The sequence below is a fragment of the Hyperolius riggenbachi genome, chromosome 4 (genome assembly GCF_040937935.1).
Source record: "Hyperolius riggenbachi isolate aHypRig1 chromosome 4, aHypRig1.pri, whole genome shotgun sequence".
In the NCBI taxonomy this organism is placed as follows: Eukaryota; Metazoa; Chordata; class Amphibia; order Anura; family Hyperoliidae; genus Hyperolius; species Hyperolius riggenbachi.
This window is the reverse complement of record NC_090649.1, coordinates 241,537,693-241,551,645: the sequence shown is the minus strand read 5'-3', so window position 1 is coordinate 241,551,645 and position 13,953 is coordinate 241,537,693. Positions and strand designations below refer to the sequence as shown.

At 41.7% G+C, this 13,953-nt stretch overlaps 1 protein-coding gene across 2 annotated transcripts in view; it reads left to right on the top strand.

Moving 5' to 3' along the window:
* Positions 1-13,953, top strand: part of IMPG1 (interphotoreceptor matrix proteoglycan 1) — a 538,528-nt gene that overhangs the window by 240,334 nt on the left and 284,241 nt on the right. For both annotated transcript variants that reach the window (XM_068281513.1, XM_068281514.1), the window contains exons 11-12: positions 8,921-9,003; positions 12,536-13,346. In XM_068281513.1, coding sequence (XP_068137614.1) covers positions 8,921-9,003; positions 12,536-13,346 — 894 coding nt within the window. The remainder of the gene's footprint in view (positions 1-8,920; positions 9,004-12,535; positions 13,347-13,953) is intronic.

Here is a 13,953-nt window from a genome sequence, read left to right as displayed (position 1 = left end):
AGTGGTTCAGAAAGAATGCAAGTTCTTTGCCCCCAAAAAAATAAAAACTGTAAAAAAAAAAGTGTCGCTAAAAGTAATCAAAGTTTATTTGTATAGCAATATAGCAAAAAGAAATAGCATCTTTGAAATAAATGTGGGATGTGATTTTTAAAAAAATCCCCCATAGCATTACATTATCAAGAGCTTTACAAATCATAAGCACCTAGAAAAGGCTGCTAGTGGGTTCCAGGCCTTAGGATGTGATTGTGATTAGAGATGGCTCGAACCTCCGATTTTCAGTTTGTGAACCTTGAACGCGAGCTTCCGCAACAGTTTGGTTCCTGCAAACTTTCGCGAACCGCAATAGACTTCAATGGGGATGCAAACTTTGAAAACTAGAAACATTTATGCTGGCCACAAAAGTGATGGAAAAGATGTTTCAAGGGGTCTAACACCTGGAGGGGGGCATGGATGAGTGGGATAGACGCCAAAAGTTCCGGGGAAAAATTTGGATTTGACGCAAAGCAGTGTTTTAAGGGCAGAAATCAGATTGCATGCTAAATTGGAGGCCTAAAGTGCTTTAAAACATCTTGCATGTGTATACATCAATAAGGGAGTGTAATTAGAGTACTGCTTCACACTGACACACCAAACTCACTGTGTAACGCACCGCAAACAGCTGTTTGTGTAGTGACGGCCGTGCTGGACTGGTACGCACCATGGCGAGGTCGTGGCGGTTTTCAAACCCATATGGTCGCTGAGCTGTGGTAGCTCAATGATAGAACAACAGTGGCTGTTCAGCTGATCGAATTGAGTGTCTCCCCCCTGAGACACTCATATAGCCGGCGGTAATTGCTTAATTGTGATACACAAGCCCCTTCACCGCAGCAAGGTAACGATCACAAAGGGGAATTGACACTTTTACATGCCTTTTGTTTTGTTGTTGCAGCTGCAGTGCAGCCAGAAAAATTAGGCAGGCATGTACAGGCACCAGAAAAATTAGTATCAGCGGCCTTAAAAATTTAGAAACCCTGCCTGGAGTCCTGGACCCTGTTGGTGGTGGCAGAGAAAGCACCACCTTCAGTAGCTTAGTAGCTCTTTATTGGAAAAGTCATAAAAAATTACAAGTAATTGATAAAAATGGCTGTAGCGGCAGACCTCCCGCTGTTTCAAGCTCAGTAGCTCTTTCTCAGAGCCAGAAGCCATATACACAAACAGAGGAGCAACTCCTCCTTAAATAGGAACTATACAAGTGGATTAACCAATCAGTTTAAAATCTTGCTGGCCAATGGGAGCGCTCAGAAGGGCTGTGGACCTGATGGAGAACTGAAAAAAGTGACAATACCAAAGATACACCTCCCAGCCTTGCTTCCGCCCAGCGCATGCGTATACGGCCATCCGAATGCGGAAAAACGCAAACATTATACGCGGAAAATCAATATTTTGTCATCTTTCATGTTTTATGGTGGTAAGTATGGGCGGTTAATGACTGTTCTGAGGACACCATTTATTTGCCATATCACAGTGTCACTCATGGTTGCAGTGACATTTTTGAGTTTTGTGATGGCCTTGTAGGTGGTCCTCAGGTGTTATTACATGCCGCTGTTACACTTGTAAATCTTACTCACAGCTATTTTTGTGGCTGTATTTCCGCATGTGAGTACGATTTTCCGCGTTAGACGCGTACGGTTTTCCGTGTACGGATTATCCTATGCGCATGCATAATTTTGACGTCTGGATGATTTTCCGCGTATAATGCGTGCGTTTTTCCGCATTCAGACAGCCGTGTACGCATGCGCTGGGTGGAAGTAAGGCTGGGAGGCGTACTTTTGGTGATGTCACTGTTTTCAGTTCCCCATCAGGTCCACAGCCCTTCTGAGCACTCCCATTGGCCAGCAAGATTTTAAACGGATTGGTTAATTATTTGTATAGTTCTAATTTAAGGAGGAGTTGTTCCTCTGTTTGTGTATATGGCTTCTAGCTTTAAGAAAGAGCTACTGAGCTTGAAACAGCAGGCTGTCAGCAGCTACAGCCATTTTTATCGATGACTTGTCCTTTTTTATGACTTTTCCAATAAAGAGCTACTAAATTACTGAAGGTGGTGCCTGCTTCGCTTGGATCTGCATCTTTTGATCATCGGTACAGTGATCTTAAAGCTACGGTATACCCCATATCCTCTTGCATGGGTGCTCCTACACTTCTGTTGTTTTTGTGGTGGTGGCGGAGAAGGCAGTCAAGCGGCCTGCAGGCACAGATGCTGTGTGGGGAGCGACTTAGTAATGGGGCAGGCAGTCACACGGCATGCAGGCAGAGATATTGTGTGCGGGGACTGACTTAGTCTTCGGGCGGGCAGTAGCCCTCCGGGATCCATGCCTCATTCATTTTGAAAAAGGTGAGGTACTAAACACTTTTGTGACTTAGGCGACTTCTCTTCTCAGTGACAATGCCTCTAGCTGCGCTGAAGGTCCTTTCTGACAGGACGCTTGAGGGAGTGCAAGACAGAAGTTGGATGGCAAATTGTGACAGCTCTGGCCACAGGTCAAGCCTGCACACCCAGTAGTCCAAGGGTTCATCGCTGCTCACCACACTTAAGGCCAGGTAGTCGGCTACCTGCCGGTCCAGACGTTGGTGGAGGGTGGATCCAGAAGGGCTAAGGTGATGCGTTGAACCAAAGAATGTCTGCATGTCCGACATTACCATGAGATCACTGGAGCATCCTGTCCTTGCCTGCGTGGACATGGCAGAAGGATTACTGGCAGTGGTACCTTTATTGCATTGTGCTGTGACATCGCCCTTAAGCGCATTATAAAGCATAGTTTCCAGCTTCTGCAAGGTCTGCATCCTTTCTGCCTTCATGTGATTTGGAAACATCTCTGCCACTTTGTGCCTATACCAAGAGTCTAGTAGCGTGGCCACCCAGTACAGCTCATTCCCCTTGAGTTTTTTTATACGGGGGTGCCTCAACAGGCTGGAAAGCATGAAAGGCGTGCGCTCACGTAGGTAGGTGGGTGCACTGAACAACAGGTAGGTATATGCAGTGATGAGTATTATAAATGTGCACCTGTCACATACACGTACCGTGAACAGGTACAGTGACTGGTGGTATTAAATATCACACTGCGTGCGCTTAAGTAGGTAGGTGGGTGCACTGAACAACAGGCAGGTATATGCAGTGATGTGTATTACAAATGTGCACCTGTCACACACACGTACCGTGAACAGGTACAGTGACTGGTGGTATTAAATATGACACTGCGTGCGCTCACATGGTTAGGTGGGTGCACTGAACAACAGGTAGGTATATGCAGTGATGGGTATTACAAATGTGCACCTGTCACACACACGTACCGTGAACAGGTACGGTGACTGGTGGTATTAAATAGCACACTGCGTGCGCTCACGTAGGTGGGTGGGTGCACTGAACAAAAGGTAGGTATATGCAGTGCTGCTGGGTATTACAAATGTGCACCTTTCACACATACACACACAGGTACCGTGAACAGGTCACACACAAAGGTAGTCACTGGACGTGCTGGGCCTGGCAGTGGCAGGAATTACCACCAAGGGGCCAAAGGCCAGCTGCGACTGACTGACAGGGCTGTATATAATGGAAGTGGGCCACACACAAAAAAAAAATAGATCACAAGAAGAAGATTAGCTCTCAAAAGAGCTGTTGAGGGGTGCTTTTTTAGCAATAAAAATCAGCAAGGAACAAGCTAACAAGGCTACAAGAGCCTAACTAAGCTTTCCCTATAGCTCTCTCTGCAGCAGGTCTCCCTTCTCTAATTACTGAAGCCACATGAGTGAGTGAAAAGGCTGATGCTGCCTGCCTTTTATAAGGGGGGAGGGCCTCCAGGAGGGAGTGTAGCCTGATTGGCTACAATGTGCGTGCTGACTGTGATGTACAGGGTCAAAGTTGACCCTATTGATATAGTATAGGAGGCGGGTCGAACCGCCATAAAGTTCACGGTCGTTCGCGAACACGAACCACCGAAGTTTGCGCGAATAAGTTTGCGGTCGAACCGTTCGGCTATCTCTAATTGTGATGTGAAAAGCTCTTGCTAATGTAATGCTATGATTGCAAGATATTTTCACAAAGAATTTTTAAAGAAAAACTCTGCAGCCTGTGTTTGGTCCAATGCTTCCAAAGTCTGCGATTTGGCTAAAATTTTGAGTTGCGTTTATGCTGTATTTCCACGTAATACTGATTTCTGAGGGCGATTTTCTATTACAGCTGCAGTAAATCCATTTCCGATTGTAAAGATGGAGATCAGTATTCCGGTGAAATTTTCTGACCATCCCTGGATCTTCCTATGATTTATCTCTATGATTTATTTCTATAATTTATCTCTAGTTAGGTTTGTCTAACCTCTTCCATCTCTATCAAGCCAAGCAATATAACACTCAACAGGATATACAAATGTATGAAAACTTGGATTTAATAAAAAGGGAGGAACTTTTGAGACATGTTCCTGAATTGGATGCCAAGGGGCCTAATGGCAGGTGGGTGAACCTCATTGGAGGACAGGGGGACAGCACCATCCAAAGCCACAGCCTTATCTACCACCAACTCCTGTACCAAAGGATTTTTCAGTCCCTCTAGATCACTATTTATTCAACTTGTTAATGTGGGTATTGAGCTCCGTGTTTCTCTTTTTATATCGGGGATGACTTTAATAAGTCTCAAGAGAAATTGTGTTGCTTTCCATTTCTTTCTCAAATACCAAATATTTGCTTTTAACCAATTCGCTTAATGTGAGACAAGCTTTTTTGCACCCTTCAAAGTTAATCTCCTCCCATTAAAATTAGTGCCAAAGTTTTTCGTATGGGGAAAACCATAACCATAGTGGCGCAAATTAGTATTGCAAATAGTCTATTGTATATCATACTTATTTTATAGTTTTGTACTAAAACACTGTGAATTTGTGAGCACTGTATGACTTTGAAAAGGATTTTTTTAATAACTTTTACTTTAGAACTGAGCTATATTTGAATGCATAGATGTCTGACTGTGTGTACAATACTGTATATTCTATTTTAGATTACTATTTCCATTATCCATCATAGAGGACAGGAATTCTATTAAACCTTTATATGTCCATTAAGACGTTTTATGTAATGTATCAAAATTGTTGCACTAAACGGCAAAAATATGTCAATTAGAGTAATTTTGTGTTACTTATTGAAGAAGCCAATGACTTAATTGTTGCAAAAAGGCTTCCACTGCCCAACAAGTAAGTTCTATGAAAGCCAGTAAATATCTCACATTACATTAATAGGCAGCTCTTTTCTGAAAAACAATGTGTATTTTGAACATTACAGCAAGTGTTCACAAGACCAGTGGGCATTACTTACAGAGCATAATTGCTGGCTATTTTAGAAAGAAGCTTTGTACTGACATTGATTTCACCTATACAAAAAATTAACACGTTGTCTAAGGACTAGAAGCCGTGGCATTGCATTCCATTTCATTGCGGTGAGTGTTGCTCCATTAGTTGGTAATGCCTTCTAATGTCTTCTACTGATTTCATGTTCAGTAAGAATTTGGTGCACAGTACTTCTAGGCACAGTAGTGCTGGGCAAAGTGTATATGAAAACAGGCTGGGATATGAAAATTCTTGGTGCTCTAAAAGCCAAGTCGACAATTTTCTGGGCAAATGCATTTATTAAACAAATGTGAATATATGCAACCCCATTTCCAAAACACCGGAACACTGTAAAATGTGAATAAAATCATAATGGAATAATCTGTGTGAGAATCCGCTTAGCTTTTTGACCATTGTTTAGGTTTGCATGCTGCAGGACTCTGGAAAGGAGAGCTTCTGTCAGTTTTGCAGCTTGTGCTTGCTGAGGAATTTGCATACGTTGTCATGCAAATTGCCTGGCCACATTCATTGGAGGCGTGTACTATAAGTACTATGTGTTTCCCACAATGCTTAGCTGGTCATAAGGATTCCTTCCTGTGAAACACTCCTGGAGGAGTGTCAGCCTTACTCTTTGTTTGAAGTTCAGCTTAGAGTAATTTCTGAAACTGCGCTAGGCAGGTTCCCCTAGTGCAGTTAGGATTGCTTATCTGTTTTGTTTGTTCTGTTGCGATTGTCCTGTCCCAGCGGTGGTCGACAGGAAATCGTTCTGATCTCTGTTCTTGGAGTATAGCTGGTGCAGCGGTTGCTACCAGCTATCTCTTCTGATCTGTCTCACTTGGATCGCACTAGCATCTTGCGCTAGTGCTGTGGATCCTTCTGTTCTGTCTCCTTGGATCGCGCTAGCCACTTTTCGCTAGTGCTGTGGATCCTTCTGTTCTGTCTCCCTGGATCGCACTAGCATCCTGCGCTAGTGCTGTGGATCCTTCTGTTCTGTCTCCCTGGATCGCACTAGCATCCTGCGCTAGTGCTGTGGATCCTTCTGTTCTGCTACTCTGTACCTGGATCGCACTAGCATCCTGCGCTAGTACTGTGGATCCTTCTGTTCTATCTTCCTGGATCACGCTAGCCACTTTCGCTAGTGCTGTGGATCCTATCTCTCGCTTGTCCCTGTTTTCGTGTGTCTGTCTTGTCTGCTACGAACGCTTGCTGGAGGCTCGATGAGGTAACCGTTAAGCAAGCGCTCGCGTCCTCTGTTACATGTTTGTCTGTCGATGGTTAGTTAGGCGTGCTTGTCTCTATTGTGCTTATCACGTGGAGACCGCGCATGAACGCGTGCACTGTTGCGAATGAGTGCGGTGTTCGCGTTCAGTTAGCGTTTGTTATTTTCCGTATCTCCTCATTGTATGATTTGCTGTGCCTTTGCTATCCTCGTATTCTGTTCTGATCTGCCTTGTGTCACTTTTGGCAATCGCCTTTCTTGCGGTTGCGTTTCTGTTTCGTATCTGCTGTTGTGTGTGCGCTGTCCTGGGGTGGTGACTAGATTGGCGCACACACATACAACCTGTCCCTTTGCTCGTTCTCATTCGCAATCGCTTCTCTTGCGATTGCGTTCTGCGCTTCGTACAATTCCTGTCTGGCATTTGTGGGGGTACAGAGGATTGGTTCCTCTGCATTCCTCAGCGCCATCTGCCGACAGGAATTTCCCTCTATGGGTGCGTAGCACCTTTTGCTGGGTTCCTGCAATTATACGCTTGTGGAGAATTTCCGCCGTATCAGCGCACGGGTTATGCACTGATCACGGAGAAAGTTCCGCAATCGTTACAATCTGCAAATAAATTAAACCCTATGTTAGAATCAACACCAAAAAAAGAATCATAATTTTGAATGTAATGCTTGTAAAATAATGTCTGATGGTAGAAGAACATAAATAAATAAAAACTATTGGTGGAGCATCTCACAGCTCATAGGCCTACTTAATATATCTTCCAAAAAACAATATAAAAAAAATGTAAATAGTTGCTGTGTTGTCTTCGTACTATTTTAATTAAATATGGGGGTTAACTATCTCATCATATTCAGTTTTTATGTTTTATTTATTTTGTTTATTTTTATTATGATTTACATTTTACACGGCGTCTAAACTTTTGGGTAATGGGCTGTAATTAGAATCCCAGAAAGCAGGAAATATAACAGTTCATTTGCACTTCAAAAATGTTATTTATCTGTATTAATCTGTATCAGTATGACATAATGAAAAGGTCATCCAAAAAGTAATGCTCGTTTGCTTTTATCTGCTATGCAAGGCTTTCTTTCTGTGTAATTTAACAAGTATCTGTCAGGTTAATCTCTTCTCTCCCTGTACTGCATGTCACATAACTGGAGAATGCCGGTAACTGTTTGTTCAGTAGCGTTAACATGAAGCCCATCCCTAATCCCTCAAAATGATAAGCAAAGAGTATGATACTACTACAACAAAGAGATTGAAAACTTTGTAAAAAGATATGATAAATGCTTGAATAAAGGAGGTGATTATATATGGAGAAATAATCAGAAGAGAAGATACAACGGTCCCTTATTCAATTCACTTTTTCTCCTAGGTGATATTTCCACACCTTTTTAGTAAAATGCCTTTTAGGCCCCCAGCAAGCAAGAAATTACTCAGAATGATTTTGTTAGTAATGTTTCCCCTTCTGTTTGGTACAATTTCAGTTGCAGAGTGCTGGAAAGTTATTTTTATCAGATGAATGATTAAACAAACAAAGATAAACCTTTTTCTCCTAGGAGTGAATAAGGACCTAGGAGATGATTTTTCATCTTGTAATTAAAATAACTTATCAGTATTTTGCAATTGAAAGAGTACCAAAAAGTAGTTGAAACTGCTATCAAATTTATTTTCAGTATTTTCTTGCTTGCTGGGGATTTAAAATGCATTTTATTTGCTAGATGTGAATTGCATATGGGCCCATGTGTCTAAAATAAAATAAAAATAAATAAAACAATGAAATGTTTCATTAATTAAGTGAAATGGCTGTGACTTTCTAGATGGCCCTCATATCTTGCCTTAAAGAGAATCTGTACTGTAAAATTCTTACAATAAAAAGCATACCATTCTATTCATTATGTTCTCCTGGGCCCCTCTGTGCTGTTTCTGCCTCTCCATGCTGCAATCCTGGCTTGTAATTGCCATTTTTATGCAGTGTTTACAAACAAAAGACCTCGCAATTGATACGCTGAGAGTAGCTTAGTGTGTGAGTCATATAGAGTGTGGAGGGGGCCTGGAGAGGGCGTGTATAGCTTCTGCCAATGACAAACAGTGCAGCACATTCCACACATTCCAGCCTCAGCCAACAGAGCTGACAGAAGAGAGAAGATTAGATCATATAACAGAGATAACACAGCCACTGTGCAAATAGGAAAGGCTGCAGTAAGACAGAGCACATTAGAACAGCTATAGGAACATATAGGATAGAAGAAATAAGGCTCAAAATGTTGTTACAGAGTCTCTTTAACATTTTACAATCACCATAAAACACGTTCTTTTAATACAATTTAGAATTTATACTTTTTGTTTTTAGATCCAGATATAACTTCAGAGCAACCAGAAAGTGATGCTCATTCCCCAGCCACTATGTCAACATCCCTTACGAAGACAGATATGGTAAGTCCATTGCTATGTATGCTATTGCAAGGTTGAAGCAAAGGAGATCAGATAACACAAAGACCACATCTTGAAATATGAAGGAAAAAATCTCAGTAAAAAGGATATTGTAAAGGTGTACACACACACACACACACACACACACACACACACACACACACACACACACACACACACACACACACACACACACACACACACACACACTAACTGTCATCCATAGGTATTAGGGTACAATAGCCACGACTGCATTTCCAGGTTCAATCATTATACAGATATGCTGCTTGGCTACAGAAGAGCAATGGTGGGAAGGCTAAAGGCCGGTACCAACCTCGCATTTTTTCAGACTATTTTCTCAACAACCAGTGATTTTTTTTTTTTATGAGCGACAAGCACTTGTTTTCGGCAATCTTGTGATGTGAGTAGAGGCACGTGATCGCGTAAATGTCGTTTAGCATTGTGCGGTGATAACGACCATTACGGTGGATTGTATCTTAAAGAACCCCGACGACTCCCGCGCAAAGTAACGCAATCGTTTGACGTTCATGCCCTTCGTGTACCGTCACTTGATATTTCGCATACCCACTGGCAGGAGGATGGATTGGGGAGCACTTGTCATTGTGCAACATTGCTGTGATCCATCTTTCTTCATCGCGAGGTGGGTATTCAGCTTTAGTAGGGAAACAATAAACTCATTTATTGCTGTTGTTTAAGCATTTGTTATGCCATAAGAAGGCAGCTGAGCACTGGCTAGAGTCTGATATGAGATGGCCTCAAATAGCTACCTCAGCTATCCAGTGTGTATAAAGGAAAAATAGAGGAATGTTACTGCCCAGAGCATCTCTTTCTAAAAAGAAAAAAAAAACACTTTCAACTGAGAATGATAATCATGTTTCATATAAGGCCAACTGGACTCAGTATTGCCATTAGAATATCTGTCCAACATTTTTTTGACCCCACCTTAATTGCTTCTCATCCCCTTCCCCTGTTTCTCCCTTTCATTAGTGATTGATTTTTATTTTTTATTTTTTTGTTTCACCCTTATAACCCCTTCTTACATTTTCACTTTCAGAAAGTGCTTTTCTATTATGTATATGGTTACAATTTGAGTCTGTATGCTCAGAAAACTTTTTTTTCTGTGCTACTAAAATACTGTTTTGCTTGTAGTTAGGCATTAACCACCCTGGCGTTCTATTAAGATCGCCAGGGTGGCTGTGGGAGGGTTTTTTTAAATAAAAAAAAAACTATTTCATGCAGCCAACTGAAAGTTGGCTGCATGAAAGCCCACTAGAGGGCGCTCCGGAGGCGTTCTTCTGATCGCATCCGGCGGCCAAAAATGACACGGAAGGCCGCAATGAGCGGCCTTCCGTGTTTTGTTTACTTCGTCGCCATGGCGACGAGCGGAGTGACGTCATGGACGTCAGCCGACGTCCTGACGTCAGCCGCATCCGATCCAGCCCTTAGCGCTGGCCGGAACTATTTGTTCCGGCTGCGCAGGGCTCAGGCGGCTGGGGGGACCCTCTTTCGCCGCTGCTCGCGGCGGATCGCCGCAGACCGGCGGCGATCAGGCAGCACACGCGGCTGGCAAAGTGCCGGCTGCGTGTGCTGCTTTTTATTTGATGAAAATCGGCCCAGCAGGGCCTGAGCGGCAGCCTCCGGCGGTGATGGACGAGCTGAGCTCGTCCATACCGCCCGGCTGGTTAAGCTTTATTTTACCATAATGTATTGATTTCAAAGGTATCAGTGTTGCATTTGTGCTCAACATACATATGTATTCAAGGTCTGTGCTATCTTATGATTGTCGCAACTCTAGCTTTAATGTTGTTTATCTTTACTCTGACATTGCCTTTTTATATATGTATAGAAAGACATATCAGCCTAAGTTCTAAATTATGCCTCACTAAAATGAATGATAAGATTAAAGGGGTGCTGATTTTCAGATAGCCAATACAAAAGTGGGGAATACATGGCTCGATTCTGAGCCATTTAGATGGTTCGATAGATAATTTCCGACATGTCCGATCTTCTGCCCGATCGTTTATGCGCACGATTCCGCATTAAGGACAATGGAAAAAGATAAGAAAAACGAGCGGAAGATAAGAGAATTGCCTGCGGAATTGAGCGGGAATCAAGCCGTGTATGCACAGTATAAGTCAGGGCCTTTGTGTGTGAAAATAATTTGTCCTTGTTGACTATAGCAACCAGTCGTATATATATTTTTTCATTCTGCAGTGCATTTGCATTGCAGAAATAACAGTTGAAGGCAGGAAAGGTGTTTCATGGGAAACCACCAGTCCTTGTCCTATATGAAAAAAGGAAAAGAAAACAGACAGCAGACAAGTATTTCTTATCATCAGCTACATCTGTACACAAATTTGAATTAATACATTTGACACAGGTTTGCTATTAAGACAGCAGATCCTTCATCTGCTAAGATTCATTGCACCACAATTATAGAACAAAAACTAATAATTCCAAAATCAGTATTTAACATGAAAACATGAGGAAATCCTGATGCTAGCCAACTTATTGGAAAGGCTAAACATTTGGGGCAAAATAGAATAGTGAATTTGCTTTAGAAATGGATGCAAATCATACTTTTGGCCTTCTATAAATAAAGACTTGTGTTATTTCTTGCTGTGAGCTTACAAAACGATACCGCGCTCACCACACACTTAGAGTCAATTCCTATCCGGGTTGCTGCTTGCTGTCTTAAAAAGGAGGACACAAATCCCCTCACACAGTAGTAACAAAAACACAGCTGCACATCCGGTTAAGTGTCCTGCTACAACCTCCTGTTCCATGTGCCTGGGAGAAGGGAAAAACACAAACATAGCGAGCTATCTCCAGAACAGTACACCCTTTTTGTGTATACACACACACTGTGCGGAGTTGCTGCCACCAATGTAGGGGAGGGGACACTCACTCCCCCCTTAGTTCCCTGCTCACCGTCAGGCATCTTGGTCTTAAGCGTATCACAATAATATCAAGCATCTACAAACATAAAAACGGAAAAGCGTTTCCACTATGGGGTCCCGCACTCAAATCCCAGCCAGGTCAACATCTGCAAGGAGTTTGTATGTTCTCCCCGTGTCTAGGTGGGTTTCTTCCGGGCACCCCGGTTCCCTCTCACATCCCAAAATCATACAGATATGTTAATTGGCTTCCCCCTAAATTGACCCTAGACTACGATACATACACTACATGATACATACTGTATATGGACATAGAACTATGTTAGAGATGAGATTTTTAGCTCCTCTGAGGGACAGTTAGTGACAAGACAATGTACTCTGTAAAGTGTGGAAGATGTCAGCGCTATATAAATACTTAATAATAATAATATTCAAACTTATGTGAAAATGACTAGAAAAGTGTGAAGTGTGACATAATTTTAAAACAAACGTTTTAGTTAGTCAATAAATGGTATCATCCTGATTTAAAACGTCTTGCTTTTGCTGATGGCTAACACGGTACAATACCCTACTGCTACTATAATTGTAAAACATCACTATTTGTTTTCTTTTTCAAGGACGAAGGTGTTATCGCAGAAACACCATTAGCTAAACCTACTGCTGAAATAGTTCACCAAAGTACAAGTGATGACTTCACTGCAAGTACCATGATGCCAAATGCCAAAGTGATGACGGACTTTGTGAGTGGGATTAGTGTCCAATTGCCTACTAATCCTGGTATAACCTCCATTCCTGAGCAACATGTGACTTTGCCTACTTCATTTCAGTTTACAACAAGGGTAGATGTTCAAACACAGTCATTGGAGGAGATTATTAAGAACATTAACAATGAAGTCAGTGTAGACTTTACAGTGCCTTTTAATACTCCAAATGCCAATGATAAAATATCAAGTAAAGATGATCAAGAAGTTATTGTAGAGAATATTTTGACAGGAGCAGTCACTGAAGCACCATTTGACGTATGGACTGGATTCATACCTTCATCTATGGACTCAAGCAATGTTGTTGTACCCTTCTCTACAGTATTTCCTACTGAAGAAACAGGGATAGAGGAACAGTCTGAAGATGAACAAGAGGCCAAAATATCTATCAATACTGTTGTACAAAGCACAACTAACATGAACATTCTACAAAGTCCGGAAATCACAGAGGTATCAGGAGCTCCACCAGATGTTATTGGAATCCAGGAAGTTGATATCCATATGATAAATGATTCTTCTAATAAAATGTTTCCATATATGACAGTGGAAACACCACATGGATATACAATGGTAAAGACTGAAGAACCCTGGACTCTTGGACCAACCATAACCATGGACAAAATTACTGTTGCTGTGCCACCGAAGGAAGATGTTCTTCCTACACAAGGTAAGCAAACCAGTTATAAACTGTATTATACAATTTCTATTTAACAGTCTAACAAGCTGTAATTATATTCACGTCTCCTGAAATGCATTGCATAGAGCAGAAAATATTGCACATATCTCAGCCAAATATGCGTACAACTGTATTGACATATAGTGGTAACTGTTTTAAGTTATACACAGTTCCATCTTGTATGGAAAAGCCACAAAAATGATTGTCTATTTGTCCTTCAGTGTAATTAAACAACAAGATGATTGAAGCTATATGGCTAATGTCAGAGAAGTGCTTGGGACATAAATTAAGGCACATTGACAAACGCGATTAATCTATAAACGTCTTACATGCAGTCTTCACCTGACATACTGTATATAACAAATTCTAATATCCTCTTTGGCAGTGGATCTCAAACTGTGTTTCAGAGACCACTGGTGGGCAAATTAATTGTTAGCAGTGAAAGATTAAGGTCATTGCACACTGGAATTCAATAACAATTAAATGCTAGTTCTTTATTATTAAGCTATAAAGAGCTTCTTATGGATTCTTAATACAAAGTAAAAGTTACATTTTCTGAAATTTTAATGCACCCTGACCTGACCTTTATCATTTGGCC